Source organism: Erpetoichthys calabaricus, chromosome 3 (genome assembly GCF_900747795.2).
Source record: "Erpetoichthys calabaricus chromosome 3, fErpCal1.3, whole genome shotgun sequence".
NCBI classification, from domain to species: domain Eukaryota; kingdom Metazoa; phylum Chordata; class Cladistia; order Polypteriformes; family Polypteridae; genus Erpetoichthys; species Erpetoichthys calabaricus.
The window spans coordinates 198380017-198402518 of NC_041396.2; the positions used below are offsets into that span (position 1 = coordinate 198380017).

The 22502-nt window shown below is 36.4% G+C and overlaps 1 protein-coding gene across 1 annotated transcript in view; it reads right to left on the bottom strand.

Annotated features, from left to right (window-relative positions):
* The window catches only part of prep (prolyl endopeptidase), a 345233-nt gene that overhangs the window by 35297 nt on the left and 287434 nt on the right, over window positions 1-22502 (bottom strand). The window contains exons 11-13 of the mRNA XM_028797649.2: window positions 13728-13864; window positions 10615-10709; window positions 4732-4863 (exon numbers count right to left, since the gene is read on the bottom strand). Coding sequence (XP_028653482.1) covers window positions 4732-4863; window positions 10615-10709; window positions 13728-13864 — 364 coding nt within the window. The remainder of the gene's footprint in view (window positions 1-4731; window positions 4864-10614; window positions 10710-13727; window positions 13865-22502) is intronic.

Consider the following 22502-nt stretch of genomic DNA (forward strand, 5'->3'; position numbering starts at 1 on the left):
GCGTTTCATTTCCTATGTGTCAGATTAATTATTATTTAATATGTCATAATTCCAGATCAAACGTGAGAACATGGGAACAGATTAAAGTGAAGTACAAGAATATACTTCAAACTGGTAAATATTGGTATATAACTATTTAAAGAATTGTTGACATAAATAATCATATATAATATAAAAAACATTAATGCAATCGTTTTGTTCACCCCACTGAATTAAAGCTGAAAGTCTGCACTTCAACTGCATCTGAGTTGTTTCATTTAAAATTCATTGTGGTAATATACAGAACCAAAATTAGAAAAAAGTTGTCTCTGTCCAAATATTTATGGACCTAACTGTACATATATATGCACACACATATTATATAACTAATACAGTGTGTATATAGCTAATGTGTATACATATGTGTGTGTATATATACAGTATATGTCATGACTGTCTGTTCATTTGACAATGACACTGTCCATCCATTAATCCATCTCTGACACTCTTTCCTCCTGTGTGCACACTAGTGGGAGAGCAGCCCAATTTGGGAAAGGCAGACCTGGGGGCATGAGGGGCAGAGAAAGTGCCCTCCAAGTTCAGGTGGTGTCAGCAGAGATGTCCTTCTGCTTTCTCTTCCTGTTGTTGATAGGTCCGTTATTGTTTGAAAAGACAGATTCCTTTGATGATGGTTCATCTCAAAAGTGCACAATTCACAACAAATGTCTCAAGATGCCTTTTTGGAATGGAGTTCTACAGAGAACATTTCAAGCAGTCCTTCCAGTGATTCCCCAGGCTACCCCGAGGATGGGATCCTTTGGTGAGTTCACCATATAAGACATTCCAGGGAAGCCAGATTTGCTTGTAGTATATACAGTATATCTGTATAATGTATTTAGTTAGACAGATAATCACTCCTTCATTTTCCACTGCAGACAGAACTGGGTCGTGCGGGCAACAGTCTTAGCAGTGAGGCCAAACGTCCCTTTCCCCAGCCACACTTGCCAACTCATTCTGTGGGATCCTAGGGTGTTCCAGGTTATCTGTGTGTTATAATCATCACAGAAAGCTCTGGGTGTTCTTCAGGGCCTCCTCCCATCTGGTCATGCCCATAAAACCCTCACAAGGAAGTGTCCAGAAGTCATCCATATCAGATGCCTGAACCACCTCAATTGGCTCCTCTCAATATTGGCCACTTATACTCATGATCTTGTCCTTTCAGTTATTACCAAAAGTTCATGACCATAGGTGAGGGTAGGGACATAGATTGACTAGTAAATCGAGGGATTTGCCTTCTGGCTTAGCTCCTTCTTCATTACTATGGATTGTTATAGAGACTGCATAACTGCACTTGCCTCCCGAATCTGTCTGTTGACCTCACCATCATTTTTCCCCTCACTTGTGAACAAGAGCCTGAGATACTTAAACACCTTCACTTAAGGCAGCAATTCATCTCCCACTCTGAGAAGACAATCAACCTCTTTCCTACTGATGAACATGGCCTCAGATTTGGAGGTGCTGATCCTTATTCCTGCTGCTTCACACTTCCTTGTAAGCCATCCCAATGTGTACTGGAGATCACAGGCCGATGAGGCTAACAGGACCATCCACTCCCCTCATCCACTGCACCTAACCATGAAAATCACAAAAAGGATTGGAGAAAAAGCACAGTCCTGAAGGAATCTCATACCCACCGAGAAGAATGTTTTTCCAAGTATGCAGACACAGCTCTAACTGCAGTTATACAGGAACTGAATATTCCTTATTAGGGGCCCTGGAACTTCATACTCTCCCAGCACCCCAAAAGAAGCCTTCAAGTAATACGGTCAAAAGCCTTCTCTAAGTCTACAAAACACATGTACACCAATTGGACATACTCCCATGCCTTCTCCAGGATCCACACGAGGGTAAAGAGCTTATCTGCCAGTACACAAGCCTTGACTGAATCCTCATTGCTCCGCCTGGATGCAAGGCTGCATGACTGGGTGGAGTCTCCTTAACAGCACCATGGCATAAGCTTTCTCAGGGAGGCTGAGGAGTGTGATCCCTTGAGATTTGGATGACCATGCAACATTGAAAAGGTGTTTAAGCCATGACAGTCCAACAGTGTCCAGAGCCTTCAGCATTTCAAGCAGATCTCATCCACCTCTCTCTGGGAAACAGGCTTTGATCTCCCATTAGGGTCTGGTTCTGTCTCCTCCACAGAGGGTGTGTCCATCAAGCATTCTTTCCAAAGCCAGACTATATCGTTAGTCTGATAAATAATAGATACTAAAAAAAAAAAAACACAACACACTCCTGACTTGGCAGTGACAGTCCCAGTGATGCATTATGCAGGCATATTACTGTTGGTATGAAGGAGCCCCAGCAGCGTTATATGACACACTTATGCTGAATGATTACTTGGCTGAAAGTAAAGTGCGAGTTAATGTGTCAGAGAAAGGATGTGTAGCATTGTTTATAATGGCACACAGTTTTATTTTCATTATCTCCTTTGTCTTTACCTCCAGTGAATTGAGAGTGCATTCCACAGCTGAGCCTGCTAATTTAAATTTGTGAAGATATGCCTTGTAAAAAGGTGTCAGAAAGACAGAAAATCAGCCAAGGACAAAAATAATACAATAAGAGGCAGAATAAGTGAAAAAAAAAACAGATTAGTATTGTTATTGCCCAAAGATGCAAAGGGTGCCACTGCAGTCTTCCAGAGGCCCATGCAAAGTACCCAAAAATGCTATGAGAAATGTCATGAAAACAGTCCACTGGTTTTCATAAAAATAAACCAAGTGACAGTTCCTTCAGTAACTAAACTAAAAATGGATACTATCATGTGGCCCTTGGCCAGTCTCATGTTCTGAGAGATATCATCATACTGTTACAGACATGGTGATGCAACAGGCTCTGTTGCAGTGGAAACGTAAAGGTGTGGGTGATAACTGGAGTGATATACTGTATTAAAAATACTTGTTAAAGGTAAAAGCACCAAGAAGAAAAACAATTCTGCTAGTCTGAGAGCCTGGCAGGAGAGCAATAAGATTGTTTTAGTGTTTTACACCAGGAGATGCAAGCATAGATCAAAGTAATGTCCATGGTAAACATGAGGAACCTGATCCTCTAAAAATGAAATTTATTAAAGTGCAAAGCACAGCTGGTGTTTATTATAGTATACATAATCTGTGCCTTATAAAGCTTTCGACAACTGTGAGTAGTTTGATATTGACGCTGGCACTTTCAGAGTTTGTATAAGGATTTGTCGTGCAGTACTGTTGGAGATTTAACTGCTCAAAACTGCATTCCTTTAACTAATGATCTAAAGTTATCTTTGAGGTGGAGTCACAGGACTGTGTTTATTTCATTCAGTAACTTTGGCCATATGTTTATAAGTTAAGACAGAAGTCACTGAGAACATGTTACAGTGCTTGCTGAAACAGTAAACATACAGTATGTTAAATAATCTTCTAAAATAATACAGAATTGCACTTTTCTCAGATATATGTATGTTTCCTATGCAGTATTTAATTGTGCAAAATGTAACTAGTGAATATATACAAATGCTAAAAACTTGGTGTATTGTAATGAAGGTTCAATAGGTAAAACATAAACATTTTTATTTTTTTCCTTTTGCAGATGCATGCTGAAGTCGCCTTTGTACTGTTGTGGTATTATATTGAGCTAAGAAGTGGCGCCCAAGTAAGCAATTGCTTTTATGTAAGCAGTGGTAATACATCTTTCAGATCGAATCAAGAGCACTAAGGTGAGGTTCCATTATGCATGGATTTGCTGGATAATGTGTCCAATGCTGTCTACCTCTTATCTTCATAAGTATACTCCGTAGTGTAAGTGTCTACTTCATCTTTATTAAGAATAAATGCTGACATGTGGAAAAAATGCTTACTATGCAGATTGTTTGTTGGCTAAAAGTTATGTTTAACTCTGCTTTTTGAAAATGATTTGTACATGCCCAGTTGGAAACCTTCATTTCACTGAAGTGAGTTAATTTGTTTAAAAGGAGAAAGAAGATCAAAACTTCACATACATTTTTTGAAGAACCATCTAATGATTTTGTGGTGACCAAAAGTATTGTGGTGGATGTTTATTTTAAATGTGGCACTGCATATTTATTCACATGCACATTTTTTTTCCTGAGCATAAAGAAGAATACACAATGGTTATAAAGTAGAGCTGTTGTGACCAGCAATGCAGCTTACAAAGTTTACATTTATTTATTAAAAGACAATGAAGGTTTCAATCTTATCCTCAGATTTGTTCTGTGCTCCTGAGCAAGTCACATATTTCACCGGTGCATAAAAAATACATTAGAAATAAAACATACTAGAACTCTGTACTTGTATAGTGCCTTGGGACAGTGTTCCCATTAGACAGGCATTATGAAATATGAAATGTGTTTTTTTTTTTCTCAAGGTCTGCTTAAGATAAGCATGTATTAAAAACAAGATTAGATGCTATGTCAAAAACATGTTACAGCTGAGACTAAAGTAGTGTTAAAAACTTACAAGTTTTTTAAACTGAAAAAGCATATTAAAACAAAAATCTAGAAGAAATTAGTTTAAAAATACAAATGTAACTAACATTCAATAATAAAGCATTACTCAACAAGGAAAGATCTTCATAAACACATGAAAAGCAATCAGATTGTGAAGTAACACCATGAAACCGAGTAAGAAGACAGGAAAAATAAATTACCATTGCTAAAATAAAGACTGTCGGTCTGGAAATTAAGAAAAAAATCCATACCTACTAAGAGCCCTCCATTGGAGCCTCCATTAATGGTGAGTTTGCAGGGGGAGCTGTAACCCTCATTGATGAGGTATTCAGCAGCTGACTGGAAATCTGAGAAGCAATTCTGCTTGAGGGACAACATGCCGCCTGAAAACACAGATCAGAAGGAGAAATTCTTTACTATCATTCTGTGATGTAAGCAAAGTCATGTTTGTTTCAGACATGGAAAGCATCCTGCTAAATACTGCTATCAGCAAATTGAGGCTTTACTAACTTGGCGGAGGATGTGTGAAGGGCTAAACATACCTATGTACAAGAAAATGACATCATCATTTCATCAGGACAGCTTCTTTAAGGCATTTACAATAGTCAGATAATTTAAAATACATAAAAAGTATAGAACAGAACACTAGCTAATGCTCCTAATGATTATAAAATCAAGCTAAAAGCCTTGCTTGCAGACATTAAGATAGAAAGTGGTCACAGACACCACACTAGAGGCTTGCATAATGGAAACATTTAAGACACTAAAGCACTGAACTGGCATTTTTGATTGAATGAGAAAAAACCACAAAGAAAGCTGGATAAAAATGGCAGCACTAGCAATTTACTGCTTAATGCTTCTTTTTTTTCCCTTAAATATTTACCCTGACTGCAGTGAACAAAAAGGTGCTTACAATTGCCAAAAATTTATATTTTTCTCATTAATATTTATATTTTGGGATTCTTATATATGATAATTACTGATAAAACCATATCTAAAAAAATACTTTTTTTTTTTTGCACCAAGGTGCCAAACCAAACACTTCAGGGATGTGGATATGTGGACAGTGAGGAACAGTGAAAGAAGTAGGGTGATGCAAACAGTTGCAAAATATTAAATTCTAAATACTCTGAAGCTTAGAAATGTACTAAAAGGAAGGCAATAATGAAGGCATTTGAAAGGGCAATGAAGCCCAATACTATTAAGAAATGTAAAAGAAAAATAATCATGAGATCAAAATGAAGCTGTGGACTGAGAGAACTGGTATTAATACTAAAGGTCATGTGACCTATCTAAGTCACGTTGGACCTGCCTTTAGGCAGACTAAAGATAAGACAAGTCATGTGACCCATCTAAGTCATTAGGCAGACTAAAGATAAGACAAGTCATGTGACCCATCCGATTCTTCTTCAACTATGTCACAACATATACATGTTGGCCGAAATTCAAATTATAAACACAAGCAATTTAAAAAAAAATCTAATGTCATTTTTTTTCATTGTTTTGACTCAGTTGGGAATTAAACAAAAGGCAGTAAACTATGATTCAGCCGTGCTACCCTGGGGTCAAAAGTATACAAATTTCAATATTCTATATGTGGCACTAATCCTAACACTAATTTAGCACTGATCAGCATCAACCCCACAACCTAAAGCTGCGTAGATACTGTCACTTGTTGGGCAGTGGAAGGAAGAATGCATGCAAAGTACAGTTACAAAAATATTGTATTGCTTTAAGATCCATTTTTGTTCCAAGTATAGGACCAAAGCAAAGTTGAACTCACTCCAAAACTAAACCTTAAACCCACTGAGAATCTCTAGCTTAATTTGAAACTAGTAATTCACTAGAATTTGGAAATATGCCTGACCTGGGAAAAAAAGCCAATTAGAAAGGAGGAAAAACAGTCCAAACAGCATACCAAACAGGCAAAGGCCAAATCCAAAAGATTTATTGAGACAAAAATGGCTTCAACCAAATGTTAATGTCTGGTGTCAGAATATTTATTTAAGCCACAATTTTCAGTTTTTGATTTTTATTATCTGTTGACAAAGAATATCTTTAAAATATGTCTTCTTGAACAGACCACAAAATGGAAGATATGTAAGAAATATTGGTAATACAGCAATATGGGACAAAACTTAAATCTGCATACTTGGCACAGTACTGTATGTGAACAGACTACTAATGTGGTTGTTCATGTAAAATAAAACAGCAAATAACAGGACAGATTCAGCACAGGCCTGGCCTGCTTACTTTAGCATTACATTAATAAGTGCTGAACAGATCCAGGTAAAGATAATTAGATTTTTCCCAATTTGTAACAATACAGAATATCACTTTCTCATTGAGTTAAATAAATTGGAATATGATACTTCCAGTTGAGCAAAGTAAGCTTCATGTAAGAATCATGGTAGGGAATATTACAGCAGATGTTTTATAGCACACTTTTATCCCATCTGGTATTATCTGTCTATATAAAATGACAAAACATCTGGCATCTGTGCCCAGGTGTAAAGTCATCTGGAGTCCACAAGAGGGCTGCAGTGTCCGATGAACAAAGGTTACAAGAAGCACAAAGATGATGGATGTAAGGTCTAGTATATCCGGTGAATAGAGGTTTCTAAATTCACAACATGATCGAAACAGATGGGCTTACTATTGTATCATTTTTTAAAAAAAGGGCGTTTTGCTATGCAATGATACATAAAACCAAAGAACTGAATAAGGGAAGGATGTATATTTTATAAATGAATATACTGTATGTCACTGGTAAGTCAGTCATCATAAAATGTATTCTTTCCTTATGAATACATATTAAGTAAGCACTTAACACTTACCATATATACTTGCGGATAAGTTCTCCCGTGGATAAGTCGTGAGTTGATTTTAACGTATAATTTCTGGTATTTTATAATGTCTGTCACATACAGGTGCTGGTCATAAAATTAGAATATCATGACAAAGTTGATTTATTTCAGTAATTCCATTCAAAAAGTGAAACTTATATATTAGATTCATTCATTACACACAGACTGATGTATTTTAAATGTTTATTTCTTTTAATGTTGATGATTATAACTGACAACTAATGAAAGTCCCAAATTCAGAAATCTTGGAAAATTAGAATATCAGTTAAGACCAATGCAAAAAAAGGATTTTTAGAAATGTTGGCCAACTGAAAGGTATAAACATGAAAAGTATGAGCATGTACAACACTCAATATTTAGTTGGGGCTCCTTTGGCCTGGATTACTGCAGCAATGTGGCGTGGCATGGAGTCGATCAGTCTGTGGCAATGCTCAGGTGTTATGAGAGCCCATGTTGCTCTGATAGTGGCCTTCAGCTCTTCTGAATTGTTGGGTCTGGCGTATTGAATCTTCCTCTTCACAATACCCCGTTAAGGTCAGGCGAGTTTGCTGGCCAATCAAGAACAGGAATACCATGGTCCTTAAACCAGGTACTGGTAGCTTTGGCACTGTGTGCAGGTGCCAGGTCCTGTTGGAAAATGAAATCTGCATCTCCATAAAGTTCGTCAGCAGCGGGAAGCATGAAGTGCTCTAAAACTTCCTGGTAGATGGCTGCGTTGACCTTGGACCTCAGAAAACACAATGGACCAACACCAGCAGATGACATGGCACCCCAAACCATCACTGACTGTGGAAACTTTACACTGGACCTCACGCAACGTGGATTCTGTGCCTCTCCTCTCTTCCTCCAGACTCTGGGACCTTGATTTCCAAAGGAAATGCAAAATTTACTTTCATCAGAGAACATAACTTTGGACCACTCAGCAGCAGTCCAGTCCTTTTTGTCTTTAGCCCAGACGAGATGCTTCTGACGCTGTCTCTTGTTCAAGAGTGGCTTGACACAAGGAATGCGACAGCTGAAACCCATGTCTTGCATATGTCTGTGCGTGGTGGTTCTTGAAGCACTGACTCCAACTGCAGTCCACTCTTTGTGAATCTCCCCCACATTTTTGAATGGGTTTTGTTTCACAATCCTCTCCAGGGTGCGGTTATCCCTATTGCTTGTACACTTTTTTCTACCACATCTTGTCCTTCCCTTCGCCTCTTTATTAATGTTCTTGGACACAGAGCTCTGTGAACAGCCAGCCTCTTTAGCAATGACCTTTTGTGTCTTGCCCTCCTTGTGCAAGGTGCCAATGGTCGTCTTTTAGACAACTGTCAAGTCAGCAGTCTTCCCCATGATTGTGCAGCCTACAGAACTAGACTGAGAGACCATTTAAAGGCTTTTGCAGGTGTTTTGAGTTAATTAGCTGATTAGAGTGTGGTACCAGGTGTCTTCAATATTGAACCTTTTCACAATATTCTAATTTTCCAAGATACTGAATTTGGGACTTTCATTAGTTGTCAGTTATAATCATCAACATTAAAAGAATTAAACATTTGAAATACATCAGTCTGTGTGAAATGAATGAATCTAATATACAAGTTTCACTTTTTGAATGGAATTACTGAAATAAATCAACTTTGTCATGATATTCTAATTTTATGACCAACACCTGTAAGTCGAATGCTAACTCCCACCTGAGAGAGAAAGTAACCATGGAGCACACTGACTTTTTTTATTGTATGTGGGTGCGGAAATGCGCTGTATCAGCGTGTGCTCCTAACCTCTCTCTCTCTCTATTGTGCCCACGTGACCACACATTAATACCCGAACTATTCCGAACCATCGTTTGCACTGATTTGTGTTTTTTGTATCTCACACCTTCATACACGTTTATCGTAAGAGCATCCCTTATTTACGATGGAGCATTTGATCAGAAGAAAATATGAAGCTGGTTTTAAATTAAACGTCATTGAAGTAGCAAAAGAAACTGGTAACTGCGCTGCTGCAACAAACTTCGATGCGCCTGAGAAACTGATGTGAGATTGGAGGAGGCAAGAAGATGTAAAAAAAAAAAAAAAAAAAAAAAAAAAAAATGTGTCGCATTTTTGAACGGGCATACAAGTCGGGGTCTCATTTCATGATCGATTTTTCGGGTTTCAAGACCTGACTAATACTATCATGATGAAAATTTGCTCAGTGCCATAAGCCGTCCCCACCTCCCTTCAAAAGCTTTGCTGAGATTTGGTCTTGTTGTGGAGCTTTATATCACTCTCTGCTCTGCTCATGATTGCTCCTAGGTCCGCCGTCAGTGAAGGCATTGAGGGAATATAATTGAAATCATAGGTCTATAAGGACAATGGTTGATTGAGGGCTACTTTGAAGTTTTCCACCCATCGTGCGTCTTGCTCCTTGCATATGAGGAGGATCTTTCCATTTTTTCTTTGATCAGGCCACTGAGAGTTCATCCACAAAGTCTGTGTGAAAGTGCTTCCTCATTCATGGTAGCATTTCCTAACTATACTTTTATTAACTACTGCTGTACATTTTTGTGTGCTTTTAAATGGAAATCATTCTTTTATAAGAAAATATATTTTTCAAGAAATAAATGGTGACTTATGAATGAATTTGATCCGCCAATTCACCTACCCATTTTCTGATCTGCTATTATATTTCATTTCTGGGTTTTAGGGAGCTGATGAGTACATCTGGCAGCACAGTCCATCACATGGCACACTCTCTCAATGTCAGTTTAAAATGGCCAGTTAATGGTAATGGTAACTAAAACACATCATTTTAGTTGAAGTATCTGGAAGACAAACTCACAAAACTGTGGCACTATGCTGCAATGAATAAAAAACTAAAAAAATAGATATTGCTAAAACATTTTCTTGTTGTTGCCCTCTGTTCTTCTATTTTATTTTAAAACTTTTTTTAGAACTTGATTTCTAAAAAGAACCAAAATATCTTTTTAGATGGTGCCATTTAATACCAAACTCTATTGCACTTTACAGCTATAGATCATTTTTTAAGCAGCCAAAACATCTTGGTCAGGACATATTTGGGGGCAGAGGTGGTGACAGACTAACCCTTGTGGTATGGAGTCCAGTTCCTTATCTGCTATGTTACACTTTCTAAAAGTATGTTTTCAATACATTATACACCTCACTATATCATCATTTTGACAAACAAAAATCGATAAACATATTTCAAAATAGTAAACAACACATAATCTTTAATGTTGCATAATTGATAAAAACAAACAAAAAAAAAAAATTCCCCCACCTTTATGCCAGGTTTCACCATACTCCCCACCTCCTCTGATATTGGCAACAGCTAACACACCCCCAAGATGCCTTACAAATATTAATCGGGAAACACTGCAAAAGAGAAAAGTAGCAAGTGTTATTTGTTTTTTCTGTCTAGGTTTTCTTCATTATATGAGAGTGCCTGGCTACATTGTTTTATTAGCATGCAGTTATTTCATATCCCTGGCTATGATTTTTATAATTTAATTTTTTTTTTGCTATTTTGTTCAGAGATGCCCATTAAAAGGAAAACAGCCTTGGTGAAATTCCACTGCTTTGCTTATATCACTGCCTCCTATCAGGAAAGACAGAAACAGGAAATCAAGACTGAGAAGCATTTATGACATTCGAACAGATCAACATAACAACTGCAGAGAAGGCCTGAAGTGAACAGAAGCTTCATGTGTTATGAATGCCATATAGCAATAATTTGAAAGGTGTATGCACTGAAATCAGATTCACAGAATTACATTTTATAAACAATAATATGATCTGAAGCTGAGTATGACTAGGTAATGATATAAAATATGTGCAAACTGACTGATTTATACAGTGCTGGTACATTACAAAATGCCGTCAGAGGCAAGGTGCATTTTTGCTACCCTTTCCCCACTTCCATTCCTAATTCCATCGTTCCACCCCCAACCAGCACCATATTCTTAGACTGTATGAAACAATGCACTTAATTCCTTATACACACATCACAATACAGTGCATCCAGTGGACAAAAATATAATAACCATTAAGATTAGCTTTGAAACAATACAGCACAAAATACATATTAAAATCAATAACAAAGCATAATATTTAACTGAACGTGAAACAAAAATCAGCTGTGTTGCTTTTCCTGCACGCTTATACTTTTAACAGCCATTGTGAATGTCACCTTAAACAGATTACACATATTAGCACAATTTTACAAAATAACATAATCAGCATAACAGTCTTACATTAATACTTGCATTAAAACTCTGCAAATTCCGTCCTCTGTAGCGAATAACATGAGAATTATACCTCTTCATATTTGCTTTTGTTCCTGGAACCCTAAAAAAAGTTCATCGCTGGAAAAAATGACTCCAAGCCCTGACAGGATGGTGATAATGACTTATTTGCATACATTAGTAGAGATACAGAAACAGGCCTCATGGGTAAATGATTAGCGATAAACATACTTAGATTTCATTGAATTTAACAATTATTGGGCTGTTCTGATTAGTTCAACAGCCTAAATATAATTTGTATGGTTACAGTGTATGGTACTGCATAATAAAACTGTAATGATGTCAGTGCCATAACTGTAAGCTACTTTGCAGATGGGTAGTTTAACAGAGAATTACCCAAAATAAAGTTTGTTTATACTGTGGTTCAGACATTCTCCTTTTTTCACTCATGTAAAATAGATTCAATCTTTTTACAGAATTGTGAAATGCAAAATGAAAATAACAGAAAGAAAGCCTGCCAATACAACCCAGCTGCCATGTTTTTTTTTTGTTTTTTTTGCAGTGCCACATCTCAAACACATTTTTCTGAGAGAGTCTTGCATGCAGATTAAGCAGAGATGATTCCATTCAAAGCAACTTTGGGGAATGTCTGTTTATTAGGTTTCAGCTGTTTTATTATTTTTATTAATTTTTAAGATTCAGAATAAATATTAGTACATGGTCTTATTGGCTTTTAATCACTTGCAGAGTGGAATTAAGAGATGTTTAACTGCAGTACGCTGTAGAGTCAAACACACCAGTATGGAATTTTCAAATCATTTTTACCATCACCACTTTTATTCTGGCTTACTCCTGGAGCACATCAGCCTACGGCACATTATAAAAAAACACAACAGATCACTGCATTTTCCAGCAACAGAATGCAACAAACATACTCACACTGAACCATGTGCAACATGCAAAATGTCATCATCATCATTATCAGTTAATCATTTAGTTGCCTGTTATAACATTTAAGTGTGAAGGAACCATATTTTAACTCCAACTCAGTGGGGGTACATTATTGATAATGTCCAATATGATAACTGCTTTCAAAAATAAAAACATGCTGTACAGCTTTGCAACTTTTGGAAACATATGGATAAACAAAAAATTCACACAAAAAGCTGTTGACTATTATAGCACAAACGGGTTCAAGGCAGAAATAACTCAGCTCTTGATACCATCACATGGCACTTGCACCCACAAATGCACACTCTGTCATACAGTACAACGTACAGTTTCTGATTAGGTTTTGGAATGAAGAAGAAACCCAAATGGACATGAGTAGAACATGCAAACCCAGCTATTAAACTTAACATGTCTAGATGAATGGCAGAAGAGCACAATTTTGCTGGGAAACTTGCAGTACAAGCTACATGTTTATGAGCCATAAACAGATCATGAAAGCTCTTATGCAAATAATCTTCAAGTCTTTCAAAGACAGGAATAATGATAGCAATTTTAAATATCCAGGACAGAAATAAAAAAAAATAACTAAAAAGGAAAAACCTTTATTTAAACAACCTATCCAATCATTTTCTGAACCCATTTGTTCTGTTACAGGGTCACTGGAACATATTTCATCATACTGGGCACAGGAAAGAGAATAACCCGGGGCAGGATGAAGGTCAGCCTCAGGTAATACTAATACACTGAATCAGAATCAAGACACTAATTACCCTAACATGCATCCCATTGGGATGGTGGAAGAAACTGCAGTGCCCACAGAATATCCAGAAGGAGATTGTGTTAACTCCTGAATGAATCACAAACTGAACACTGATCCCTAGAGGAAGAGGCAAGCAGCACAGCCTAACCACTGTGCCATACTCCACTAACCCAATATGCATAAAAATGTGTGTCATATATTCTACCAAAAATAATTATCATTGTGGCAAAACTGAGAGTCTGGAAAAAGACAAAAAAAGACTTTATGCACCAGTACACTTTACAATATTAATAATTAAACAGGAAAATTATTATGTGGAAAAGCTGTGTCTGCCATGCCAAGTGTACACACAAAATATGTTTATATAAAATGGATTTATGGATATATTATATTGAAATGACTTCTGAAAAATATTGCAAAACAGTGTATTTTGCTTACCTATAACTAGGAGTTATGGATATGTTAAATCCTCCGTATCCATAAAGAAAGGCAGGATGGGAACCATCCAGTTGAATTCCTTTTTTATGCACAATAAACATGGGAATTTGCGCTCCATCTTTACTGGTGAAAAAAACCTAAGAGACAAATTTTTCATTTCAAAATTGGCAATTAAACACTTAACATGGACAAATGAAACAAAATAAGATGCACTTCGAAGAAGCAATAAAACCACAAGGTGAGCACTCTGTCCATTTCTTATGTACGGTATTGTTAAAACTGGCCTTGACCTCTTATAAAACTGCAATTTGAATGTTACACATGATTTATTGCAATTTCAGCCACAAAAGAAATAATAAATTGTACATTTTGCAAACTCTTTTGGGCACTCTTATATATATATATATATATATATATATATATATATAAACAACCTATCCAATCATTTTCTGAACCCATTTGTTCTGTTATAGGGTCACTGGAACATATTTCATCATACTGGGCACAGGAAAGAGATACACACACAGTATATACACAGTATATATGTATATACAGTATATATATATATATATATATGTATACATTTTTTTTTTTTTTTGCATATATCCATCTTCTATTATCCTTGTTATAAATAAATTGTACCATTTTGCTTATTTCAACAAGCGGGTCTGGGTTGTTTGTGAAAGCAAGTCTCTGGCCACGTTTCAAATCACAACAGAGAAAGTGAAAGTGTTAACGTAGACTTTTGCCGATTTATAAAACTTGTTCAAAAATAGTACAGATCTCTTTCTATTTCTGGCATCTCAGCTGAAACATGGAGCAGAGATCCTATTACCTATATTAATTTGCCATCCTGGAGTGGGTGCCTTATTGATTATTAATCATTAAAAATCCTATAGTACCCAATTTTCATCCTTTAAGAACCCAGAAAGAAACCAAAGCTTAATATGAAATGTGAACAGTTACAACCCTAGTAAAACAACTTACAGTATATGAAAACAAATTGTTTTTGACAGATTTAAGATCACACTTTATTAAACACACACATTTTCAATTCTGCTGTTGCATGGGCTAGAGCAGGGGTGGGCAGATTCAGTCCTGGAGGGCCGCAGTGGTTGCAGGTTTTTGTTCCAACCCAGTTGCTTAATTAAAAACCAATCCTTGTCAATTATTTAATTGCATGGCTTGTTAGTGCTTTAACTCTGCCATGTCAGGTCATTCTCATATCCTAGATTTATTTTCCTTTCTAAGGATATCATCCAAATGATTTGAAGTCTAAAACAGATGAGTAATTCTCAGTGCTTCACTTTTTTCTCTTCACTTTCCTTCCAAGTATTTAATTAAACCAAATAGTGCGTGATAAATACACACAGGTGTAAATGAAAACAAGCTAAATGGAGAAATGCTGGTCTCTTTTGTCATTTGCATGGCATTGCTAATTAGGAGCAATTAAAAACCAAGAATACAGCTGTTTAAGACTAAAATAAGCAATAAGGGTTCAAAATCTTAACGAGCGAGACAACTAAAGTGAAGCTGAAGTGTTACTTGAGCAATAAGGGTTTCTTATTAAGCAATTGGGTTGGAGCAAAAACCTGCAGCCACTGCGGCCCTCCAGGACTGAATCTGCCCACCCCTGGGCTAGAGCCAACCTTGGGAACCGACTGTGTCACCAGTTACCTAACGCCCCATCCATCCATTTATCTTTGACATAAACCTGGAGAGGTCAGAGAAAATCCCATGCAGAGAGTAAGAAAACAGGAAAAATCTGCATTGAGCATGGCCAGGATTGGGATCCATGATTCTAAAGCTAAGAATCAGCAGTGCACACCACTGTGCCAATGTAACACCTATACTTAAGACATACAAGAAAAAAGATATTGGAAAAATACATCTATGTTTGTTTTAATTCCATCAAATCTGCAAATATTCTAGAAAAATATCAGTCCAATGAAATCAATTTACAAAATAGTAATGCCGTTTAATTAGGTTTCTGGGCATTAGCCACTCACACAGTGTTCACCATGAGCAGATAATTGCAGGCAGATGCCCAGGTTACCTCAGAAAACAAAATGCCTTTTTTTAAAGCTTTGTATTACACGTCTCTTTATAAATTTAAAATAGGAAAAGTTTTCCTATGCAGGTCCCACCTAAAATTGGTCATCTGAAACATACCTACTAGTCCAAATGCAGGGAGCACCAAACACCTAAGGGGAGGATAAGCAGGGAATAGAATTCAGTCTTCGAAGAGCTGGACGTTCTGGTTTACTTTGGGAAACACAATTCAAATAGCATCCTGACAAGTAAGGCTAACAAGTAAGGCAGGCTCTATTGTAGGCATGGAGCTGGACAGTTTGACATCTGTGGCAGAGCGACGGCCGCTGAGCAGACTCCTGTCAATCATGGAGAATCCACTGCATCCACTGAACAGTATCATCTCCAGCCAGAGGAGCAGCTTCAGCGACAGACTGCTGTCACCGTCCTGCTCCACTGACAGACTGAGGAGATCGTTCCTCCTCCACACTATGCGACTCTTCAATTCCACCCTGGGGAATAAACGTTAACATTATACAAAGTTACTGTCTGTTATACCTGCATTTTTATCACTCTTTAATTTAATATTGATTTTTATCAGTATGCTGCTACTGGAGTATGTGAATTTCCTCTTGGGATTAATGAAGGGAGTGAGTGAGTGAGTCAGTATCTATCTATCTATCTATCTATCTATCTATCTATCTATCTATCTATCTATCTATCTATCTATCTATCTATCTATCTATCTATCTATCTATCTATCTATCTATCTATCTGCCAAGGTAGCTGCTATCAAAGTGCTAAAATTTCTTTAATCCTTTTTAAAACATAGTATTAAATGATAAAGTAAGCAAAGAGCAATAGATCTGCAATATGCATTGCTAGTATTTGTACACTTATATTGTTGTGAGCTCCCAATGTATTTTATGGCAAATCACTTTAATCTACTCTTGTTAAAAAGTGAACATGCTTTAACTGAACACTGAAATCATCAGAAAGAAATATTTACAGTTGTCCACCTTTTTTCAAATTAACAGGAATCACTGGAAAAGGATGACCACTGTAACGTGTTTAATGGCTTTAAATATAATGTTTCCTGTGATTAACCTCATATAAATTTATGTATCTGTCTAATACAAGTACACAGAATTATAATCCTCTTTTAAAGAATATATGACAGATTTGAAACACCTGTGTTATCGTGACCCTTAGAGAGCCATGCATCAATAACATCTACATTATTTTGAAACCTTTCTAATCAATGTAATTAGCACATAAACAACTTGCAAATTCAATATTTTTTCACTAATATACTTCAATTCCCATTGCTTCCCTCTGAGGGACAATTATGCAACACCAAATCACAAACAAAGAAGTAATGTGAAAATTACATGAATAGTAAGACAACTTTCTCTTGGATTTATTAAAGCAAAATTGGAAGCAGGGTATCTGAAAATGTGATTGTCGGGAAAAAAAACAATTTTTTACAGAATGTACTGCGCCTCATCATAGTTTAAACAACATATTAATGTACTTTCTATTAATATGAATTACCATATGTTTAGATTATCTAAGCTGTACCCAGGATCAGGTCCAAGCTGTGATAGATGTCACTGAGCACCAGTTTCTCATGTCCACGTTTTAGTAACACCCCAGGTTTGCATTCTATCAGCTCTTTCTATCTGATCTTCTGTGTTTTGCAGGTAGTCAGAAGCCAAAAGCTTATCAAAGCCAACCTACCAAAGTCCAATATGCAAAGCAAAAGAATCAGATATGACATTAACACACAAAAGTCTGACTCCCCAATATGATTAAGAATAGCTAAAGGTAACACAAACTTTGTTGATTTAGTCTGGAAATTTGGTTGCTAAGCAGAATGTCCCACCAAATTATATAGATTATCTGCATGATGATGTCACACATTCAGTAATCACAGTGGCACTGTTACCAAGAACAAGGAACACAATTTGGCAATGCCTGTAATCAGGAACAATAAAAAAATGGCAATATGAAAACAAATAAAATAGCGGATACATTTTTCATTTTCCAAAACCCCCAATTGTAACATCCATTTTTCTCAAATATAACTATCCAAACTCTCTGTTTATCTTTTCATGTTGATTATGGATATGTTCTGTTATTTAATAAAAGAAAAAACAGAATTCTATAAACCAGAATCAACACAGATACTTCAATGTGAGAGCTTCTCACAATCTGTCACTTTCAGCCTCCATAGTAGAAAGTTTTTTCTTTTTTTAAAGTTGTCACCTGAATTCCTATCTTTACCTGCTACTGCATGACATCAAGTGTGTTTGCTGTTAGTGGGTAAGAACTTTCTAAAAAGAGACAATGTTCTGCATTTTTTTATCATGTCTATATACTGTTCATTTTGCCCAAAACTTCAAAAAAAAAAAAACTAATAAGAGCAAGTTATATCAATCATGGACTGTAAATCAAACTAAAATTGGATAAATTGCTCAAAGTATCAGTAATCACAATTGAAAATGACTTCAAAGAAAATAAAATGAAAAGCCGAAAAGTAAATACAAGGAAAACTTTGACATTCAAGGAAAGAATATTCTCTTGGCAACTCCTTACCGGGAAGAGGTAAAGTAATCTAATTCACTTTTAGGGAGCCTCGACACCTCTATTTTGCAAGGACTACTTATCTTCCTACTGTTTGCCTTTGTTTTATGTTTATTAAGTACTATTACTGTTTTAACTGAAATAAACTCCTTGTTTGTCCTTGAAAGGTTATGTCTGGTATCTCACGTATTCCTTATAGACCTTTCAAATATAAAGTACTAAGTGAGTGAGTGAACATTTCCAGAAAGGCCTAGAATTTAGCATGAATAATGGCCTTAGTTAGGATGATGCATATAATAAATTAGACCTTATCCTCTAAACTGATGACTCTCTTTCAAGTGGACTTCCAGACAATTCTGCATATTTTTTGGAAATCTGTAAAGTAAGTGTGACGACTAAAGGCCACCATCTCAGCAAGCAGCCTGACATTCTTGTTATAGTAAGAGTGTCTGCAAAAAATGTGATAAGTACCTGATGTCATTGTCAAGTCTGCCTCTGTCCACCCACATGAAATAACTCGGTGCCAATGGCACCAAATTATTTGACATTTGGTATATATAATCTTCAAGGAAATTTGTTGGATAACTTCAATTTTTGTTAAGTATATCTCAAATAGAACATGCTTTTCACATTTTTGAAATCTGGAAATCTCCTATTTAAAAAGCGGATTGGCAAAACTGTAACATGTTAAAGCGGAGAAACATTCTGTGCAACCTTACTTATTTCATCTTGTATCCTTTCCCCTTTTATTTGACAAACAGGCCACCAACTCAAGCTGTTGAAATGGCAGCAGAGTCCCGTGCAGGGTGGGGAAAAACACAGTAGTGCAATGTTTTATAAGGCAAGTTAAATAATGTTTATAATCATAGAAGTTAAAAAAAAAAAAAAAAAAAATAAGGAAAGGAAAAAGCTACGTGACTTGTCTAGAAATGAATGGAATAGGAAAGGGACTTCTTAAGCATGGGTCTGTAAACTGTTATGCAAACAGTAAATAAGCTTGTACTGTACCTGCCATTTACATTACACTAAAAACAACCTGATTATTAATGACTCACTATTTCACTGGCACTATAAGTTATTGGCAAAGCATCATAATAATCTGCTGCAACCCATGGACCATTGCTGCCAACATTTAATTAAAAAACCTGTTGTACGCACATTTTTGTGCAATTTACCCTTTAAAAATCAGAATCATCTTGTAAATGTGCATTGTGAACATACTTTGAACCCTGCCCAGTTGCTATCCTGAAATAACCACATACGGGCTATGCCAGTCAACCTCGTACATATGAAATCCCAATGCTGCACAGCTGCATCCACACATCGCCACCAGCATTCTAGGAGTCTTGTGATGTGCTCCTCACAGCATTCTAGTGTCTGGACTCTGCACTGTGGCATTGGGGAGCAGTGCATGGCATAATTTGCTGGTAGCCACTATCACCTGGCATATGTAATGACATGACTGCTGTTACAATGAATAGTACAGGCCACATGAAAAACTGAGGACTCAGCCTGTTACCTTATCAACAAGTCAACCATCATGTACACACCATTAGCAAGTGGTCTGCCAGTGCTACTTTGCCTCAAAATAAATGAAAATAAAAAAGCCATAACATATGTCAACCTCATCTTAGTAGAACAGATGACTTGTAAGTTAATGAAATGTAACTGCTAATAAACAAAAGCAGCTTCATTCTTACAAGGTGCCTTTTTTGCAGTATGGTGCTGTCAACTGACCCAATTTTATAAGGCAAAGCAGACGCTGCTGTAAATTGCCTTTTTATGTCAACCTGTATAACACCACATGGAAACTGAATGTAGTGCCTTGTCAGTTGTTTACAGCTTCCAGCACTGCGAACATTATGGAGTTTAAACTTGGCTGAGATATTCCTAATCTGTTTGCCAGGTCCACCTGGTAGGTACCTGCTTCCAGAATACCAACCATTTTTAAAACCTAGAAATGAAAAGGTACAGTATAGCCAGATTTTGGATTGTTTGTCTTTCTAATGCTGGACCCAATTCAGCATATAATTCCATAAGAATGGTCCTTGGACGCCTAAATTGGCTCATAAGACAGTTATCATCATGGGCAAAAAAATCCTGTCAGTCCCTAAAATTTCATTGCCTATGTACCTGTATATGACGGTAATGCCACACAAGCCAAGGCTACGATTAGGCTATAGGGTATGATATTAACAGCTTTCTGTATGCAGGGAATGAATGACACCATTGTTTAAATTTAACGCAGTTATTGACAAGAAGAGATCGGTTTCTAATTCTAAGAAATAACAACAGGTAGCCTCCATAAACTGGGGAAAATCCAAAAAAAAGATCTTCAGTGCAAATATGCAATATTGGCCCTCTTAAAAGGCAATTAAAATAGAGTCTACACATCATAAGTACCACTTTGTGGTTTAATATCCTAGTCATGTAAATGCACATTATAACAACAGCCCAGAGATATGAAATATATGCGTGAGACGTCACTTAGCTAGTTTGGTTGCATTTCCCAAATTGATAACAGATATTAATAATAACCACTTTTTTCTGAAATTTGCATATGGATAGTAAAGAGATTTCCCATCAAATGTTATTGTATAAATCATGACTTTTGCATGGACAAAAAAAGAGGCCTGAAATGTGTGTATGCAAGTTGTACAAGTCTGACACTGGTATCTGGTAGGAAGTAAGGTGAATAATCCCTATGCAGTAACTCACCATATGGCCTCATAAGCTTTCTTTTTACATGAACTAGCCTTGAAAAAACTCGGTGCAACATTATTTTTTGTTTATTTTTGGTACAGCACTTTAGAAGCCAATAAGCAGAACTTCTTAGAGGAGTTTTTATAAATCACAGTAACAGTGTATTGTATGTATGTTTTACACAAAATTACCTTTCTAGGTAAATATCCATCGGTCCTGTTTTTGAAAATGCTTTTATGTTTTATTGTAGTGGGGTGATCAAAATAATCCTGAAAGCACTGGGAAGAAGCTGGATGGGACGCCAGCTCTTCACAGTGTACATTCATTCATACCAAATGGATTTAGTGTTGCCTATCTACAGCATTAGACTACACAAAACCAAACATTTTTCATTAATTTACAGCAAACAAGGAGATGGTCTTCAGTAATATAAATAACAAGATAAGACATGACATTCTCATACACACTTAATCCATTTCAAGGTCATGGGGTACCAGAAACCTGCTGGGCAGCACTGGGTACAAGGAAGAAGACAATTCTGGAGAGGGTGCCCATCACTCCTGAAGTAACACTACCAAAAACTTGCACTAGAAACAATTGAATTCAAAAATATATCCCAAGTGCGCTTTGAATCTAAATATTGCTGTAGGCTACTTATAAAAGAAGACCTTTACTTGGCCTGTTAGCCTAACAAGTAAATTACACTGATCGTGAGGGGAAAATCATAATCTTACCAAAGCAGTCCGGTAAACCATAAACATACACATTTAATTTAGATCCATGAAATTAACAAATGAACCCAATATAATTAGAAAATCTGATGCAATGAAAATATAATAATAATCTTAAAATATTGACAAATGACTTCGGTTTGTGTAGAGAACACAATTTTAAAATCCACTCATTGCAGAGAGTTTTTCAAACAAGAACACAGCCATAGTGATCTTTTTAGCAAACCAGATGTGAATGTAAACTGTCATCAGATAATTCACAGATGGCAGTGGAAAACAAAGGATGATATTTACAAGTTTTAATGTAAGCCCATTTGGGACACTTTTACCTTTGATTCTTAATTAAATTAGCCTTTAGCAATGCATTCAGTGTCAAGTGTTACAGTCATGTTGTTGTGTCGATTGCTTAGTTTTAGGCTGCTGAGTCTGTATCTCCAATGCTACTTCAATTCCAAAAAAAAAAGTATTCAAAAAAAGTGTTAGGTGCTAATTCAAACATTTTTCTCATACTTAACTATACTAGAAGTGCTGGATGTAAATGATAAAAAGTAATACATTAAGCTTTCCTGAAACAAGTCATAACTTGATTCTAAATGCTTTGTGTATCTTGCATTACAAATCTAATACTCTGAGTTGCAAGTTGTTATTCAGTTGTAACAACTTAAAATGCTTATTTTTAACCTTGTGACTATTGATATGCTTAAATACGTGCATTATTAGGAAG